At 43.4% G+C, this 20,218-nt stretch overlaps 1 protein-coding gene and 2 long non-coding RNA genes across 3 annotated transcripts; all 3 read right to left on the reverse strand.

Moving 5' to 3' along the window:
- Positions 1–1,517: 1,517 nt before the first annotated feature.
- On the reverse strand, positions 1,518–1,890 carry LOC137903623 (uncharacterized). Its single transcript, XR_011105787.1, has 3 exons — positions 1,828–1,890; positions 1,711–1,752; positions 1,518–1,615 (listed from the first exon to the last, which is right to left on the reverse strand). It is a non-coding gene; the product is annotated as an uncharacterized lncRNA (long non-coding RNA).
- Positions 1,891–6,910: 5,020 nt separating this feature from the next.
- Positions 6,911–8,147, reverse strand: LOC137904000 (uncharacterized). Its single transcript, XR_011105796.1, has 3 exons — positions 8,029–8,147; positions 7,912–7,934; positions 6,911–7,541 (listed from the first exon to the last, which is right to left on the reverse strand). It is a non-coding gene; the product is annotated as an uncharacterized lncRNA (long non-coding RNA).
- Positions 8,148–12,316: 4,169 nt separating this feature from the next.
- LOC137903859 (CD276 antigen-like) lies at positions 12,317–20,138 on the reverse strand. The gene is made up of 8 exons (XM_068748022.1): positions 20,072–20,138; positions 18,150–18,372; positions 16,089–16,427; positions 15,394–15,678; positions 14,926–15,252; positions 14,703–14,810; positions 14,439–14,498; positions 12,317–13,735 (listed from the first exon to the last, which is right to left on the reverse strand). Exons 2-8 carry the CDS (start codon positions 18,217–18,219, stop codon positions 13,638–13,640), a joined length of 1,287 nt encoding a protein of 428 aa, XP_068604123.1. The 5' UTR covers positions 18,220–18,372; positions 20,072–20,138; the 3' UTR covers positions 12,317–13,637.
- Positions 20,139–20,218: the final 80 nt, after the last annotated feature.

Raw genomic sequence — 20,218 nt, forward strand, 5'->3', positions numbered from 1 at the left:
TTTCCTCAATCCTAACGAATTCACTTTTCTCCTGTGTTTCAGCTGTTATATGCATGTTACGTACGTTGCTTCACGACCGCGATAAACCTGGAAATGATTAAAATATCATGTTACCTGTAACCTGGTTTTGCTTTCAGCTCTCTGTTTGCTCTGTATCAGAAAACTTCCATTAACATTTTACATACATCAAACAAAGTCCAGTTCATGTTTTTATTGGAACAAAATATTTTATTAAATACTGAATATATTAAATATTTTACTTCATTGACCAGCAAAATTTACACAGAATTGCAAGAATTCTAAATAAAACCAAAACATACGTTTTCACTTCAATTCATCCTACAACAAAAATAAAACCAGTGCTTTCCTTTAACCTTAGAATCTGTATCGTGTTCGTGTTTCACTCATGAATCTGAAGCTGCTGTATTAATGTTTTACTGCTCCCACTGCCAAAAACATTCCCCTTAGCATCAAAAGTCACCTGAGCCAGATGTCATTGATAGATAGATATATAAACCTTATTAATCCCAAAATTAAGGAAGAGCTATCTCATAACTCTTGGCAGAGTCATCAACCGTCGTCACCTCTAGTTGAATCAATGGAGGGATCTGTTTTACAATCAGCCTATCACATATCTAGTATATCATATATATTCCATACATATATATATATATGGAATATCGTTGTGTGTTTGCAGTGTAAAAAATGTAAAAACATAATGACAATAAAAGTTAATCTTAATCCTAAAAAAATACCTTTACTTCATTCACCTGTGTTCTTTTGCTTCTAAATTTCAAGTATCATTAATTTCTTAAAAATACATTCACTTTGGTATTGCAGCAACCTGCTATAGAAAATAGAGGAGTACATTTTATTGGCAGTATTATCTATTTATCAGCAATTCACGGCCTGACTGAAAAAAAAGGAGCGAGGACAAAAAGGAATGCAGTATTATTGAGGTGTAGAGGCCCAGAGACCAGAGAGTCCAAAGAACCGAACAGGCAGCAGCAATGCAGACCCCAAACAAGACTAAAGATTGGGTCCCAGGTCCAGGATCAGGCAGAGAAACCCCCAAAAGTGCCCAGGAGTCACTAATAACGTATCAGTAACCAGATAGTCTGACCCCCCCACTGTGACCCGGAAACAAGAATGCGCTCAAAGCCCAGGAAGCTTCCTGGTACTTTCACTTACAAGGAACGCTGAAGTAGACACGAGGAACGTAGCTGTGGTTTACTTGTCAAAGAAAACTGTTGACATACTTCTCTTTGAGGCTTTCAACCTATCGGCTTTCTGCTTGGCTTGTTCTCTGTGTAGGGAAATCAGAGAATCTACTACTGTACTTCCTTGTCTCAGTTTTGCACCAGTTGAGTCTCTTCGTCTTCGTTTTTTTTAAAATCTTATATCTATTATCCATGGAAGACATGAGGCTCTCTGTGCACGCCCTGCTGGGTGTAAATGATCCCAAGCTTCTGCTGGACTCTTTTCTCCGGAGGAGGAGATCTGCGCATCATTTCATCGTTTCAATCTCTACGGGTTCTGTCCGTTTTTCTGTCCGTATTCATGTAGCAGAGTTCGTCTCATCGTCTGGTCCTTGTCCTCCATGTTGTTGTATTGTCTGGAGTTAGGAGATTATCAAAGGAGATGCAGTGAATCTTGTCAAATCTGACATTCATTTTCCTCATAATGAACGTCAGGAAACATTTTACTCACATTGAGTGGAACTGTTACCGGTGAATTATTTTCTCGCCTTGTCTAAAAGACAAGAACCTTAGAATTAACACACACATTTGCACATTATTATTGATTGTATTTATTATCATTATTTACCCGTCTACATTGCTGATGAATTGTATTCTTATATTTGCAGTAGAGTATGATCAGAACTGTAATGGAGACAGCCACTACAGCTACAACGGCTGCAATAATATCAGACTCGTCTGAAATGGAAGCAGACAGAAAGAGTTAAAACTATCCACGTAAACCTGACGGCGTATCAAAGCAGACATGACTCCACTACTTTGACTCCTCTGTGTCCTCAGGATGACGTCGGTCACGCACGTCTCCTCGTCGTCGCTGAGCTCACAGGTGTATATTCCATCCTGGCTTGGTGTCAGGCTTTGCAGCGTGAGGCTGCCTGACATGGATGAAGTCTTCACCCGCTGCCTCCACGCCTCTGAGACGTTGCTGACGCCCCCCCCCTCCTGCTTCAGGATGAGTTGAGTGTGGTTGAATCTCCAGACGAGGCTCGTCGGGAAGGTTTTTGGAGCCGAGCATGAGATTGTTGTTTCAGAGTCTGAACATGTAATGGAGCCTAAGAAGATCAAAGATATTACTTTAAAATGGGCTCATTTGGGGGGAAACGATGACTCAGCGCTTTAAAGCAGCCGCATTAAGTCCAGCTTACGTGGTTTAAACAGAGATGCTGTCCTCCTGCTGCTGCCGCTGCTGACGGTGCAGCTGTGAACCAGATCAGTATCGTTGTCTGGAGGAGTCAGAGCGCTGCTGATTGTGTAGAGCAGCTCTTCACTGATCTGGACTGTGGCATTGCCCGGTGGGGTTATGCTGGATGGGGGTCTCGTGGACCAGGTGAGCTCAGGCTTAGGGTGGATCCCCTCAGAGCTGCAGGTGATCCTGTCGTCCACCTGCTGAATGTTGACTTTAGTCACCGGAGCTGCAAAGAAGAAGTGAAAATGAAACGGGGGACTTGATGATGTCACCTGAAAATCAACCTGTAAGAGGCGCTCTCAGCCCGACATCCATTCCATCTGAGCTCCACTGTGGTCCTGCTGCAGCTCTGGAATGATTCTGTCACCAGTACAGGGTGACATTCATCACAGCATGTCCTCGCCTCTATCGCTATTTTGAACTTCATGGACGACCTGCTTGGAACCAGACCATTCGATTGATGCAAATATTCGAATAAGATGTTTACCCTTCACAAAAAAAGCACAAACAAGTAACATCCTTTTGTGTTTGGTTTTTTATGTATTTCTTACCTTCCACACTAAGGTTAACAAATGAGTTAAACTCATTTGTTTGGAGGCAGGAGCCTTGCTACACTTTAATTTGCGAGGGCATGCTCGGGTGGGTTACTTGCTTTTTGTGTTTTCTCACCTTCCACATTAAGGTTGACGTATGAGTTGAGCAGGTCGATCGTGGTGCTGACGGAGCATTTGTATCTCCCCTGGTCCTGAACCTTCACCCCTCTCAGCTTCAGCGAGGCATTCCCCTTTGATATCTGGTCCTTGAACAGAGATGTTCTGCCCCTGAAGCGCTCCTCTTGATGTGAGAGCTGGTCATTGCCGGAATAGTAAGAGTGGACTGCAGCGCTTCCGTTCAACCAATGGACGGCCACTTCATCAGCAGGACGAAATGTGCACGGTAGGATGCAGCTGCCCCCGAAACGGCAGACTTCACAACCTGTGAAGAAGCATCCATCAAGGAAGAAAACAACAGAGCATTTAAAGGTTGGAAAATACGAGTGAGGTTCGTCTCACTGTGATATCAGAGGTAAAGTGTATTTTTAAACCTTAGTTTTTGGGGGGCATTGTTTGCCTTTCATAGAAAATAAATGTTTGTGGCCAAAAATGAGTTGAAATGTTTGAGCAGCATTTCATTGTGATGCTTAAGAAATCTAAATGAAGAACAAAAGCACGCATTGCATCGAAGGAATGTCAGAATGTCTCCAAGCAGGTTCTGCAAGTTGTAGACTTTTCATCACAAGGCTCTTCATCCTCAGGTTATCGTACTTCATAACAGATTTATTGAATCATTTCTTGTATTTGATTTGATTTTAGAAAATATTTTAATGGATATAAAAGTGAGGAGTGTCACGTTATTTCCTTTTATGAGAATATGCTCATTCTAAACTTTTCTGTCTGAGTAAAGTCCGCAGCAAAGATTGACAATAATTAATCTGTGACGTTACGCTTTGTAGATTTCTACAGTCGGTGTCTGTGATTTTGTTTTTAGCATTTTGAATGCACGTTTCACCTAAGTAGGAGTTTAGATTTCATGAATGTTGTTTTCCAAACTGAAGGAACAACAAATGATTACGGTGATAAACTTGGTTCCTTACATGCAACATTTTATTATTGTAACTAATCAGCTATTACTGCATAATCAGTCTATGTAAATGACCCCTGTGCCAAATCTAAACACATCAGCCATGCAAGAATAGAACAAGATCAGACGTGATCCCCTCACTCACCTCCTCTAAAGGTCCAGGAAAGTGTCAGGACCACCAGGAAAGTCCAGCTGAACTTTGACATCCTGCTGTCTAACGGCCTGTCGATACTGTGGAGCACATAACGAAACTAAAGCAGGGAGTAACACGTGATCAGAGCCGGCTCTAGGCATAGGCAAACTAGGCGGTTGCCTAGGGCGCCACTCCAAGCCTCAAAAAAAGATTATATATATAAAAAAAAAAATGAAAATAAACTAATAATAGTTATAATTTATTCCCCCAACGGGCGCCCTTTTCTCATGCTCTGCCTAGAAAATAAAAAACAAACAAATACAGAAAAAATTAAAAACAACACCCCCCCCCCCCCCCCCCCCCTCGTTGTTTGTCATTCTTGGTATGACCTGAAACACAATGCCTTGACCGTCCAAGGAGAAGGGGGGGGGGGGGCGGTTTATCAGTGCGCACCTCAGCTAGACCGAGGCGGTTGCTGCTGCAGCATACCTGTCAACCAGTACGGTTTTATGCATTCTAAGACGTGTACGGCGTAGAAGAACATCTGTACGGGAAAACGCAAATTTGTAGCGTCCGTCAGACGCTGGAACAAGGACGAGATGGGTCTCAGAACAAGCTTTTATTAATCGGTAACCCCGCCGCTAACAGGACAGATATCCTCTCCCGTCTCTCTCACCCCCTCCACGCTCACACACACACCGCCCCTCCTCCCTGGATGCCTTCACTGACTCTCTGCAGAGTAGGAATTACGAACACGAACACGAACTTTTACAGTCCCATCCGGTCTGCACCGAATATCAAGAAACGTGAAAAACATGTTTCCCAATCACAAGCCAGCAAAGGTTTGTATTTTCTGTCCCTGTTTGAAATTTAAATTACAAGCATCATTGATCGATACTTAAGTTTGGTTTACAAAAATAAAAATGCTAATGATTTTTCCCCCCGAAATATCTGTTCTTATTTATAAATTTAAATTACAAGCATTATTAATGGATATTTTAGTTTAGTTAAAATATCAAAATTAAACTGTATCCTAATTAATAATGTCCAACTATGTACATAAATAAACGCATTTGAAAAAAAATATATGGTGTAAGGTTATTTTGTATTTTGTAAGGAAAAAATCAACGGTTTGTAAGGCCATGGAGCCGTGGAGGTTGACAGGTATGCTGCAGAGAGGAGCTTCTCCAAACTAAAGCTTATAAAAACTGACCTGAGATCCACGATGTCACAAGAGCGTCTCAATGGAAATTTTAAATGTAAGCTATAATGCAAAATTATTTGCTATGTATCTGTTTTGCATTGTTTGTGTGGAAGCTGTCAGGACTTTTAATTTCCTCTTAATCTGAACAGTAACCCTGTTTTATTTCTGTTTATTTATTTTATTTTATTATTTGTATTGTATAGCGTGTGTTAGTTGTTTTGAAGAATAATTAAACGTTTAAGGTCCGTCATGGGGCTGTTGTTATTAATGTTTTATATATATAATGTTTGCTGTATATGGGGGGGGGGGGGGGGGGGGCGCAAAATCATAATCTCGCCTAGGGCACCAAAATGGCTAGGGCCGGCTCTGCGCGTGATCAAAGATTATCTATTGTTTGTGTGACTGGGTGTGAAGGTCGAGTTAAAAAAAATGCCAGCCTTGGTATGACGAACGATTGTGCAATGAACAATGTTTTAATGTGCAAGCGAAATTCTTTTTATGATCTTTTATTTTGAAAGAAAAGAAACAATTCAAAAATTGATAATTATTTTATGAAACTTTATTCTAGACACAAGTAGGAGAAAAAAAAACTCAATTTTTGGTGTGGACTTGATTCCTAATTAAGTTCACAAACATTTCCTTGCACTCAGTCCCGGACCTCAGATTGGTCGTCTGCGCACCTCAACTGCGCAGATACGCAGGGAAACGCGGAAGTAATGAGAAAACAGCCTCAAAAATAATTAATTGGCTAAAGAAAAGAGGAGAGATATCAGTGAAATGAGATAGAAAAAACAACATCTTTGTGATATAAAAAAAGGCGACAGTTTAGTTTCGTTATTCGCCGACGTAGTTCTGCTTGTTTTTTGAACGAATTGAGTAGATCGTTTGTTAATCTGCAATGACGCGTCTGCTAGCGAGCCAAGGGGATTTAGCTGCGTCAGGTAGGTTTGCTAGCTTCTGTCAATGTAGCTCATTCATTGTTTATGTGTAATAAGTTAAAATTATATTAGTCAAATGTTGTAGTGCTTTCTCAGTTATTTATTGTTTTGTAAAATTTCGTTGAACATTTTCTTTCTTTTTTTTTTTTTTTACAAAAAAATTAGTTTGTAATGAATATATTAGTTTGTAATTAATATATGTTTGAAACAAGTTCTGGAATAATTTCTTTATAAGTGTTTGAGTTAATCATATCTTAAAACAAGAAATTAAGTAGACGGCATGATTAATTAATAATTCATTATTCTAAATTGATGGTATAGGGATGAACGTGAGTGAGTCTTTTTTTTTTTTGTCTTTCATAATATTAATATATATATATATATCTGGGAATATTCCTACCCAGTGCTAGTTTATGCATGTGAATGTATACATTTCTGATTGGGATTGTAATTTGCTTTATTTGGCCACGAATAAATGTATGGTTGAAGCTGAGAAGTTTTATTTATGTCATCATCAACGAGCCAGCATTCCCAACAGAGCGAGAACCAGCATCACAATCACCAGACTGAAAATCCAGCAGGAAAGTGTACACAGGTAACAAATACACACAGACTGAAATAAAAAAATATACTCATTTATATAAAATAGATAGTGGCAATGCATTATGCTAAATGTAGAAAACCCCAAAGTGCTCTATAATGATTGATGATACAAATTCCTCTGAACTCATCCGAGATTCCTTTGTCAGTTTTTGTATACGTTTGGGCATTCAGGAAGTTTGAAAAAGCGTTTCTCTTCCTCTGAGAATAAGCACAGAAAACAACGATGTACCGCAAAAATCAAAATGAGAGAACCCTGAGGCAGGAGGTCAATGTAAAGTGTGTAACACTTGGAATGTGTCATCTGACCCTTAACATTTCCTTAACAAGAGAGTTAATCACGTAGAATACTCTGTAATGAAAGTACATTAAATCATGGGTTGAGAAGCCTCTGTGAAACAGCAGGTACACGCTACCTCCATTTCCCCTCATTTTCTGTGGACACTAAAACTTCAGACCCGCTGGAGTCCTGCATGTCTGCGTTACGATAGTGATCTCAGGACAGACTTGTCAAATGACATAGAACCCCTTTTCTGAGATAATAATATATTTGTGCAACGAAATTTCCTTTCCTTTTTGAAGGTCTGCTTCTTCATTTTTCCTGCAAACAAAATTTAACAGAATTCAGTTCCCAAACATCACACTTCCAGATCTGGTAATCTTTCTTCATTATCACCAACGTCTGACTCCTGAACTGATTTAAAGTGAACTTTAGACGGCGGCTGGTCATGGGTCTGTCTGCCTGGTACATTATATCTAGTCACAGAGTCTAATCCATGATATGAAAATGAGCTTTGCACATATTCCTAGTTCTTGATGGCTCAATGTAGAGAAGTAGGGCATGTTTTAATTATTTCAGGAGGACAAAGACAACACAGGTCTGGATTCGAACCCTCTTCCTGTCAAGCAGCAGTGCTAACCGCTGAACCACTGTGCTGTTCCGATGCTCAAAGAACATACAATTTACTCACCTTAAAGCGTTAGGACGGTGTGTCTGTCAATCCAAAAGACATTATCATTAGTACAAATAATATAACCTATTCAGTACGCATAACTTATTATTGATTGTATTTATTATCATTATTTACCCGTCTACATTGCTGAGGAATTTTATTCTTATATTTGCAGGAGAGTCCGATCAGAACTGTAATGAAGACAGCCACTCCAGCCACTACAGCTACAACGGCTGCAATAATATGAGACTTGTCTGAAATGGAAGCAGACAGAAAGAGTTAAAACTATCCACGTAAACCTGACGGCGTATCAAAGCAGACATGACTCCACTACTTTGACTCCTCTGTGTCCTCAGGAAGACGTCGGTCACGCACGTCTCCTCGTCGTCGCTGAGCTCACAGGTGTATATTCCATCCTGGCTTGGTGTCAGGCTTTGCAGCGTGAGGCTGCCTGACATGGATGAAGTCTTCACCCGCTGCTTCCACGCCTCTGAGACGTTGCTGACGCCCCCCCCCTCCTGCTTCAGGATGAGTTGAGTGTGGTTGAATCTCCAGACGAGGCTCATCGGGGAGGTTTTTGGAGCCGAGCATGAGATTGTTGTTTCAGAGTCTGAATTTGTAATGGAGCCTAAGACGATCAAAGATATTACTTTGAAATGGGCTCATTTGGGGGGAAACGATGACTCAGCGCTTTAAAGCAGCCGCATGAAGTCCAGCTTACGTGGTTTAAACAGAGATGCTGTCCTCCTGCTGCTGCCGCTGCTGACGGTGCAGCTGTGAACCAGATCAGTATCGTTGTCTGGAGGAGTCAGAGCGCTGCTGATTGTGTAGAGCAGCTCTTCACTGATCTGGACTGTGGCATTGCCCGGTGGGGTTATGCTGGATGGGGGTCTGGTGGACCAGGTGAGCTCAGGCTGAGGGTGGATCCCCTCAGAGCTGCAGGTGATCCTGTCGTCCACCTGCTGAATGTTGACTTTAGTCACCGGAGCTGCAAAGAAGAAGAAGTGAAAATGAAATGGGGGACTTGATGATGTCACCTGAAAATCAACCTGTAAGAGGCGCTCTCCACTATTTACTATTTAGTTCTCTGGACTTTAATTGATTCTTTGATCCATGAGGCATTCATTCTCCACAAACTTGATGACGGTTTATGACCTGGACAGAAACATCTGTCATCCCAAAATACTGTCGTTCCTCTTGATTACAATGTTTTTGCTGCCAGAGCACGTTGATGAAGGAAACTGGGTGACTTGGCAATTGTGGAATCGCCCTCTTCATCAGGAAATCCAGATTTATTCCCGAGCACGGCATGAGCGCCATCGGTGCACATAGAGTGCTGGATATCAAAACTCTGTCGTGTTGACAGTGTCCAAGTCTTTCACAGTCTGGTCCACATCTTTTCCCTTCCTGGTCTTTAGCTCTTCTACAAATGCCTCGGTGTCTTGATTGATGACTCCCTTACTTTTAAACCACACATAGGAAGACTAAAACTTAAATTTGGGGGTTTCCCTCCGTAATAAGTTGTTTTTCTTTTGAAGTAAAAAAAAAAAAGTGCCTTGTCATTGCTACTTTTTAATCTGCGCTGGATTATGAAGATGTCCTTTGTGTTTACTGTTTATCACGCTTCTCTCAGGGTTACTACCATCTGCAGAGCCTTCTTTGGAGGCAGGAGCCTTGCTACACTTTAATTTGCGAGGCCATGCTCGGGTGGGTTACTTGCTTTTTGTGTTTTCTCACCTTCCACATTAAGGTTGACGTATGAGTCGAGCTGGTCGGTCATGGTGCTGATGTAGCATCTGTATCTCCCCTGGTCCTGAACCTTCACCCCTCTCAGCTTCAGCGAGGCATTCCCCGTTGATATCTGGTCCTTGAACAGAGATGTTCTGCCCCTGAAGCCCTCGTCTTGATGTGAGAGCTGGTCATCGCCGTAAAAGTAAGAGTGGACTGTAGCGCTTCCTTTCAACCAATGGATGACCACTTCATCAGCAGGATGAAATGTGCACGGTAGGATGCAGCTGCCCCCGAAACGGCAGACTTCACAACCTGTGAAGAAGCATCCATCAAGGAAGGAAACAACAGAGCATTTAAAGGTTGGAAAATACGAGTGAGGTTCGTCTCACTGTGATATCAGAGGCAATCAAAGAACAAGATTTTTGGGCAGAATGTCTGCTTTTGTCAACAAAAGTGCTCTCCGGACGCTTGCTGGAGCCCTCGTTCAGCCCCTCTTTGACTATGCTAGCACCTCCTGGTATTCAAACATCAAAATGTCCCTGAAAACCAGGCACCAAACCTCCCAAAACAAACTGATTCGGCTACTCCTCAATCTGGGGCCTATGACCCACCTTCTTCCTGGACATTTTGCTAGCCTAAAATGGCTCAGGGTAGAAGACAGGGTTAAACAACTCAAAATGGGATTGGCATTTAAAATAGTCAATGCAGCTCTGCCCTCAGTCCCCTCAATCCCTGCGTACCTGACGGAACACCTCCACAGATTTAGTGACACCCACAGCCACAACACTAGAGGGAGCTCAAACAACAACCTGATTACCCCCTCCTACAGGACTAACATGGGTAAATCATCTTTTTACAATACGGCCACCCAAGGGTGGAACGGTTTGACTCCCGCCCTCAAAACATGCACCTCTTTGGCCTCCTTCAAAAAGGCCCTAAAGATACACCTTTCAGGGGGACAGAAACGGAGATAGTCATCACGACTCTCTCCGGATCAAACCCCCCCTCCTTTTTTTTGTCCACCTACGTTGCACGTATTAATTGCTTTAGTAATTTATTGTAATTTATGTAAGTTATTTATTGGCATTCATTGTCATTTTGCATCAGTGGTGTAATTTATTTTAGATTAATTGTTAATTTGCACTGGCGGTGTAAAATCTTTTTATTTTTGTTTTTCTAATGTTACGTTGCATCAATTGAGTAATTTAATATTGGTTTTATTTTTATTTGTATTGTTAAATTTGTATTGTTAATTGTGAATGATTTATGTACGAAGGACTTTCAACGGAAACAAGACCGCAAGGGCTTTTTTGAAATGCTCCTTGTTAGCGTTATTGTTGTATTTTCATTGTTTCATTGGTAGAGATCCCTTCGTCTCTAGTTTCATCGAAGGGGGTAGGGATCTATGTAAATACCTGAGACCCACCTACTTTCACCGTGTTAATAAAAAGGCCGCGAGGTCTCGGGGGAGAGGTCTTTTGGTCGCAGCCGCTGGGCGAGCAAGGTCCTCCTTACCGGTAAAGTATCGAAGTTTGTCTGCCTGATTCATTTTGTGTGTGTTTAATTATTTCTTACACAGTGTGTCGGGGAATAACCCCTACACTCCTCTTAGACAGGATGTTTGACTTTATTTGTACTGTAATACATGCTACTGTGTGACTGTACTTGTACTCTAACATTCTATCTAATAAATATATTCATCATCATCATCGTCATCAAGTGTATTTTTAAACCTTAGTTTTTGGGGGGCATTGTTTGCCTTTCATAGCAAATATATTTTTTGTGGCAATGGGTGCTGCAGGTGGAACCAAAAATGAGTTGAAATGTGAGCAGCATTTCATTGTGATGCTTAAGAAATCTAAATGAAGAACAAAAGCACGCATTGCATCGAAGGAATGTCAGAATGTCTCCAAGCAGGTTCTGTGAGTTGTAGACTCCTCATCACATGGCTCTTCATCCTCAGGTTATCGTACTTCATAACAGATTTATTGAATCATTTCTTGTATTTGATTTGATTTTAGAAAATATTTTAATGGATATAAAAGTGAGGAGTGTCGCGTTATTTCCTTTTCAGTAAATCAATTAAAATAAAATTTCTGTCTGAGTAAAGTCCGCAGCAAAGATTGACAATAATTAATCTGTGACGTTACGCTTTGTAGATTTCTACAGTCGGTGTCGGTGATTTTGTTTTTAGCATTTTGAATGCAAGTTTCAGCTAAATATGAGTTTAGATTTCATGAATGTTGTTTTCCAAACTGAAGGAACAACAAATGATTACGGTGATAAACTTGGTTCCTTACATGCAACATTTTATTATTGTAACTAATCAGCTATTACTGCATAATCAATCTATGTAAATGACCCCTGTGCCAAATCTAAACACATCAGCCATGCAAGAATAGAACAAGATCAGACGTGATCCCCTCACTCACCTCCTCTAAAGGTCCAGGAAAGTGTCAGGACCACCAGGAAAGTCCAGCTGAACTTTGACATCCTGCTGTCTAACGGCCTGTCGACACTGTGGAGCACAGAACAAAACTAAAGCAGGGAGTAACGCGTGATCAAAGATCATCTATTGTTTGTGTGACTGGGTGTGAAGGTTGAGTTTAAAAAAATGCCAGCCTTGGTATGACGAACGATTGTGCAATGAACAATCTGTTAATGTACAAAGCTGATTTCTTTTCATGTTCTTTTATTTTGAAGGAAAAGAAACAATTCCAAAATTGATAATTATTTTATGAAACTTTATTCTAGAGTAGACACAGGCAGGAAAAAATACTAAACTTTTTGTGCGGACTTTATTCCTAATGTCCAAACGTAGCCGGGTATCTCCAAAAACGAAAGTTTGGCCTATCATCCACACAAAACTGCACATTTCTGTCACCAAAAAAGAGGATTTTTGAAAACTCTGTTTACGCGTTTGCGTCCAGACGCCAGTAAACGGAGTTTACGTTTAGAAACGTCACTGCCGCGACGAAAACTGCTGTGACATCATATACAGTATGTGCGACCTGCGTTTGCATTCAGACACAGCATGGACGCCTTTGAACTACGACCCCTGTACTCCTTTGTGTGAATGCTTTATCTTCATGCCTTCAAATGCTGGATACTGTTTATCACGCTCCTCTAAGGTTTATTACCATCTGCAGAGCCTTCTTTGTCCACGAGGAGGCGGGGGCCTTGCTGCACTTTGATTTACGAGGCCACGCTATCTATCTGTGGAGGCGGGGGCCGAAGTGGACCCCAACCTTTTTCCCGCCACGGACCGGTTTCGTGTCGGGCAATTTTTTCGCGGACCGGAGGGTAATTAAATAACATTAGTTATTCTTTCTGAGAGGCCCGGTGCAAATGAGTAAATGTCAGATGGATGATCACAAATTGTGGATTCTGTTCAACCAAATTAAATATTTGAGGGTGTTGATATATTACATTTATTAAATGTATTATTACAGTACAAATACAATATGCAAATTGTTTTATGTTACACTTTTAAGGGATGGTGGTTATAGATAAGGGGGGGGGGGGGGGTTGTGAACCTACGGAAACACCTTCCCTTTCTAAAAAGCAGTCTGTAATGGAGCTCCCCTACGCAGGAGCCTGGTGCAGATGGCAGATCTTCTCTTATCTCCCCGATGAACAGTTGTCTTTTTTGTAGTTGACAGAATTGAGATTCTAAAACTCCCAGAATGGACGCAATAAACTATCCATACAAAACAGAGTCTAATAAATGAAGACGAAACGGGACAATATGTCATTGTTTGAGCAAAGCTTTCTAATTAAATCAGCTCCTAATTCTCTGAGGAAGATTCTTGCTGTGATGAAGAGCCTTGTTCTCCCTCCTTCATCTCCAGGGAACCAGTTTGATTGAAGACATCTCACCTCTCATCCAAAAGACTTCTTCATAAATCCGCTAAAGAACCTAGAAGTCTTTACTTCTTTCTTGGTGAGCAACTGTGTGCGTGTTTATTTTGTTAATGTTGTTAGTTTTAGCCGTTTCCAGGTAGTTTTTTTTTTCAGGCTAACTGGGAACCAGTCCGGAGGCCTGATTGTCCTCTGGAGCCGCTCTCAGTCAAAGGGCGGCTCTCCTGCGGGTTGTTGTCAGCTTTAGAGTCTGGAAGACGGAGAGAAGACGTCCTGATTGTTAAAGAATAGAAACAAAAAGCAGGGGAAGCAGCTTGTATAGCTAAAGGCTCGCTGCGGCTCACTTTCTTGCTGTGTGTTTGGCTGTTTAGCAGTGGAGCGTTTGGACATGACAGGCTGCAGCTAACTAGTTAGCATGCTAACTTGACATCTTGGCTTAATGTCAACGTTGCTGGGGTTTTGTTTTTTATATCTCAGTTAGGCATTTGTCTCTTTAGCGTCTGTAAAATTAAAATCCTCATCAAACAGAACTTTATTGATATATTTAACATTTACTGTATTACGAACATGAAAAAAGTAAATTTAGAAACACTTTAATAATTAATAATAATTGTTTTAATAACAAATCACTGTTGTGCTACAGATTAGTCTTGTTCATTACCAGAACCAAAAAACTATATGTACCAGAAATATAAAAGCTTTCCATTAATGTGATTCATCAGATACATTTTCCGGCTCATTAAAGGGTTAAAGTTTGAGAACTTTTGGTCTTGACAAATAAACCTTAATTAGGTCATATTTTCATAAAGGATATATAAGGATTGTTATTTTCTGTCTGCTCCACTACATTTATTTGGATTAATCTAGAACAGTTGCCAAACACTTCACCTACAGCTCCATCTAGTGTTTAGGTCTGGAAGTGCACGTCGTGATTTCTTCTTTTGATGACTGACCTCTGACTAAACGGAGCTCTGTCGCCTCCTCGCCATCTTTTCTGTGCTTCGAGGTCTTTCCTGCGTGAGATGAGAAAAATAAAGGATTATTCTGCATAAGTAGTCACTGAATGTTTCCCCCCCCCCCCCCAAAGTACAACTTGCTGATAATATTTCTTCCCATTTAAGGATGTGAATGCATATATTTTTTTTAAAGCTAATGTCGTTTGCTTTGTCATACGTCTCGTATCAGGCCTTCGGTTCGTTTTCACATCTTCTCTTTACCTCTCAGCGTCAGGTAGGCCAGCATTCCCAGCAGAGCGAGGACCAGCACCGCGATCACCAGACCGACAACCCACCAGTACGAAGAGGCTTCTGAGATGCTTCTCTGAGCTGCACGCCGGTAACGAATACACACAGGTTGAAACGATTACTGAAAAGTTAAAAAATAACTATTCGTGTTTGTTAGCGGCCGGCCGTTAGTCTGAACCTCGGCGTCTAACCTCACCCCCAGGGCTGCTGATGACGACGTCGGTCCGTTCCGTGTGAGTGTGGTGCGGCATGGAGAACACGCAGGTGTATTTGCCCGTGTGCTCCAAGCGCTTGGGGTCCATCAGTCGCAAAGAGCCGTCTCCAAACGGGACCCTGAAGCCGTCCAGCTCCACGTGGGTTTCCCAGGGCGGCGAGGAGACGGCGTGCCCCGTCTGGCTGTCGTAGGTGAGGATGTGGGCCGGGTCCCCTCTGTTGGAGAAACTCCAGTGGAGTAAGGGGTTGTTCATGTAAGGAGGGGCGTAGCAGGGTATGGTGAGATCTTTCCCTTGATTTCCCATTATTTCTACCAGAGAGAGATACAGAAACATTTGAGGTTTACCCCCCCCCCAAAAAAAACGTCATCAAATTAAAGCACCTCACACTTTCGTCTTTAGAGTGAACCCTAACCCGGACTTCACCTTAGCTAAAGAGGCGATGGCTTTACCTCTTTCCCTGAGTGACGTGGTCCACGCCGGACCCCCGTAAGAGGTGGCGACTTTACAGATGTAGATGAGGTCGGGCTTTCCATTCATCCTCCTGAGGCGGCTGTCGACTGTGTACAGCCCGTCCTTGTTGGCCAGCATGCGCGTTACCGGGCGGAGGTTCTCTAACGTGGGCGGTTGGGTCGCCCAGGTTACCCGGGGAGCTGGGAAGACATCGCGGACGGTGCACTTCATCTCCTCGTAGCCGCTCAGCCTCGACATCGCCAAAGACAGGCCTGTGATGGGCGCTGCAGACACAAAGAGCTCACAGCATGCTGAGATGTTTCCCCCCCAGCCCCCCCGCGATAGACTAAATGCCAGGGCCCAATATAGCCGTGCATGCCGATGATATTAGAGCTCTGTTTAGACAACATAATGATACCAAAATTACTCTGCCCACTTTTTAATCATCTTTACCTCTCCTTTTTTGCTAATTCAAAATGCCTAATGTTCCTTTACGTCAAATCTCTTTATGTCATGGTGAATTTGCCAATCAGAACAAAAGCTTGCGCCTTTTCCATTAGAAGTGTAGCTAAGCTAAATGCTAACACTGGCATTGACTTCAATGAGGACTCTCCCACTAATCCAGCTTCTGCTTTTTTGTTAAACTGCTTCCCTTAAGCGTCCTAAGGAAGCTCTTACGAACCGATGTTCTCACCTTCCACCTTCAGGATGACCTTTGCGTCGTGTACGCCCTTCAAGGTGCTCACGTGACACCTGTACGTGCCCCTGTCCTTGAGGCGACTCTTCCTGAGCAGCAGTGTGGCGTTGCCACGGGCGATCAGTGGTAAGAAAACAGAAAAGCGGCCATCGAGCTGCTTGCGCTCGTTCTGCTCTTCACTGCTGTCGTCGTCTTCGTCTTCGTCGTCGTCGTCTTCCCGCTCAATCTTGTAAACCGCCTCGTCCTTTTTGAACCACTCAATGGTCTCCTTGCTGGCCGGCGGGAAGCGGCAGGGGAGCAGGCAGTCCTCGAGAACCAAGCACGTCACGGCGACGTCTGTAACATGACAAGGAGCGTCAGTAGGAGAAAGGACGGGTGTTCGCGCCTCTCAGGAGGCTGACCTACTGTACAGGTGCAGGGCATATCTTATGGTGACCACTAGAGGGCATCATCATACAGAAATGGCATGCAGTTCCTGCTGTCTCGACACAAATTTGGCAGGGCGGCGCAGTGGGTAGCGCCGTTGCCTCACAGCAAGAAGGTTCCGGGTTCTCCGGCTTAGCTCCTCGTGCAGCTTCGCTCCGGCTGTTTGTCTTTCGCGTGGCCCCGCTATGAGCTGGCGTCTCATCCGGGGTGTACCCTGCCTCTCGCCCGTAGTCAGTTGAAATAGGCTCCAGCAGAAGTGGAAGATGGATGGAAAACTGTCTTTTATGGGATGTCCTACCACCCAATGGGCCTGAGGAAGAAACCGTCCACGCAAACTAACTATATTAAAGACTGTGACATGAGACTTCCCGATCCAAGGCTCACAGAGACAGAGACCTGACTCATGTTTCGGGGCGAGACGGTTGTTGGATGCACGGCAGTTTGTTTAGTCTGTCATCAGGAAGACATTCCATCAGTCGAAGCAGGTCCAACTGTTTCAGCAGACATTTGTCAGACCTGCTGTAAAAACAGACTTGTCTCAAATCAGTCACAACTCAGCCCTGGGGCGTGGGCTGTTGCATGTTGGTCGTCCCCCCCCCCCCCCCCCCCCCCCCTAACGTCTCCTACATTCCGTGTAGAATGTATATGATGCGTCTTCTTATCTCCAAGCTGCAGGATCTATGACTTCGGGTTTCGGGTTTTGTCCGTCACCAACCTCCTCGTAGCTTCCTGCCGTGCGCTTTCAGTCGCCCTGACTCTTTGAGTCACGGTAGGCTCTTTGCTTCAGGTCATTCGTTTGTACATTATTGATCATTTGAGTGCAGTAACGTGCACATCACGATCTCAGATGAGCGCATTGACCAGGGTTAATGGTTCACTCTTCAGTGGTTGTGCCACCGCCTCCCCATCCTCCCTGTACCTCCCCTTCCCGTCGTCATGTGACCTTACTTGCCCTTGCGGAACGACTTGCGTTGACGAAGTGTGTAACATTAACTTTGCACTGATTTCATTAGCGTGATACACCGTGCGACACGGCCGTGTACTTCAACCGATAAATACAGCTTGCGTCTGAAGGAGGTCAGCGATAGCGCTTATCTTGTTCACTTTCCAGTCTGAATCCAACGGCGGCGCCTTTTGCACCAACTCTGACTGTAAAGACTTCGATTTGATGTTCGCAGTCTGAAATATTATCGCCTCCTCTTTCAACCCATGCCAGTTGGCTTTAGCTCCGGGTCTTTTGTTGTCTCCTCCGAGGACGTTGTTTGGACATTTTGTTTGACCGATCGTTTCGAATTCCCACAACAGATTTCCACACTATGAGAAACATGATGTAAGAACGGGGCGCGGTCAGTTTCCCCCCTGAATCGACGCCTATGAAACTTATTTGAACAAGGCTCATTCAAAAACGTCTCAAATTACAAAAGGGTGGATCGCGGAATTTCTTTAATGATTGTATGTTTAATAAGGGAAGGAAAACTCTCAGTCTTCCACCTTTGAAGATGCACATTGGATTTCCTTCCAAAGCCTGAGCCGTCTCTGTAAACAACCCCCTCGGTCTTTGAATCCATGGGAATCATTCCCGGCTTCCAGATCAGCAGATTTTCGTCAGACAAAGAGGCGTTTGTGTCTTACCGGGACTTTTGTCCTGTGTGGCGAAGCTGATACAGATGAGGAAGCAGGCCCAGGTGTGTATCACAGACATGGTTACCTTCCGGGTACGCACATCTACTACTGGGACGGCATGCAGGCGGGTCGTTAATCCATAGCTCTCCCGCTCCGGCGATTTCAGGTGAAGCTACCCGCTGTCGGGTTCCCTGACTGCAGGTTTTCCCTCGGCTCTCTGTGGGTGGTTTTGCTATAAGATGCAAAAACACAGGGAAGACAGAATGTTAATTACAGGAAACAGTCTCGATCAAATACACAGGAGGGTGTGCAGCATGAAGCGTGAGAGTAGAACAGGTTACTCTGACGCTTTGACTCGCTCAGCTCTGCGTTTAAATCGCCCAAAGTCGAAGTGTGAGATCGGCATCTGGAGACACCGTCTTATCCTTCTCTGAAGTCGTTAGAGGAAAAGGAAGCGGATGCATCTGTTGTTCATGCGCGACAAAACCCACCCACGTTATCTCACCGCTATCTCACCGCTGCCAGACAAACGCAGGTGAACTTGGCACCGTTCGACGTAGGGCGCGAGGAAACGCGTGGCGTTTAGTCTTGAAGGTTAAAGGAGTTTGCTCGAGCATGATTGACGCGTCTACATAGAGATTGAAGTGAGCGGAGCAGGGGGCGGCTCAGGCATGCAGCAGGTAGCGTCGAGATGTGTTGACGTTCGAGGTCAGGTGCTGCAGGAGAAGATCCGTATCTCCTATTTACTACAGACAGCTATCTGCTGAATGAAGAGCAGCAGCACTTGGATGCTTGTTTTCCTTTGGCAACTGTGCAAACATCCAGAAACCTTTGAGCCCACGAAATGAACAATATCCTGAAAATGTACTCGTTTCCTGGTGCAAATGTAGTTTTTTTCCAAGAGTTGCCAGATGACCTGGGACTGAAGTTAGATTCAGCATTTGAGGCAGCATCAGCCTCTGAAATCCAACTTTTATAGAGTCAAAGAAGCTCCTTTCATCGATATAATGGATGATACGGTACAATACTTAACGACATTTCAACACGCACAGAAGAATATATCAGATAAAATACAAGAAACTGCATAAAACACACATTTAAACATATATTCACTAAAGAGGCCAACTAATCCGATGCAATAACAACGGAAAAGAAAGATTCTATTAGGTTTTAGCGACGTTTAAAACGCTGCTAGCCGTGGCTGCGCTCGGTTGCAGACAAATCGACTCATCAGTTCGACCTGCAGACTCGGGCTGATGCGCCTTAAATTAAAAAGAATGCAAGGAAAAAGAAACATTCCCATTCTCCATCCCCACTCATCCCTGACTTCGCATTGCACCTCAGCCCAAACAAAGGATCCCAGATCCAGATGATCCAAATCGCCACCAAAATCCAACGGATTAGTTGTTGGGAAATTTCCCGCATCTTCCGAAACACTTAGCAAATCCATTTAATACCTTTCTGAGTAATCTGGCCTGCAGACAGACAAACAAACAAACCAACGCCTGGGATGTTTCCCTTGGTGGAGACGAAAAGTTATGAAGACATCAGTGAAGAAGGGCCCTAACCCGAGATTTAAATCTGTGTAACCATTTCACGACATTTCCTTTACAACTTTAGATCTCGTACTTTTCTAAAGCCTAGACTAGAAAAAAAAAGAAAAAAGAACCAGGGTGGAATCTTCTCAACCTGAAACCGCTTTTACATACTTTTATTTTTTAAATCTTCATTTCAATATTTAGTATTCTGTAAGAAATGAACACTTTATAGATGATAAACTACAGGCGAAGCGATATTTACAGAAGCGTGCCGACATCAGCAGAGAAACCCTCGTCGATGACTCTGATATAGTTTATAGCCCCCCCCCCCCCCGTGATACCAAACAGCCGCGACGTGCCTGTGAAATGAAACGAAAGCTGAGCAACACTCACGGTGACTCAGTGGCCGACTCGGTTCAGGTGAAAACCAGGAGGGAGCACGGAACCGACCCGCTGTCTCCGGAGACTGAGCGCTACGTGACTGGATCAGCAGGTTATTTAGAGAATAGGCAGCGCACACACACACGCACACACACACGC

Source organism: Brachionichthys hirsutus, chromosome 14, assembly GCF_040956055.1.
Source record: "Brachionichthys hirsutus isolate HB-005 chromosome 14, CSIRO-AGI_Bhir_v1, whole genome shotgun sequence".
NCBI lineage: Eukaryota > Metazoa > Chordata > Actinopteri > Lophiiformes > Brachionichthyidae > Brachionichthys > Brachionichthys hirsutus.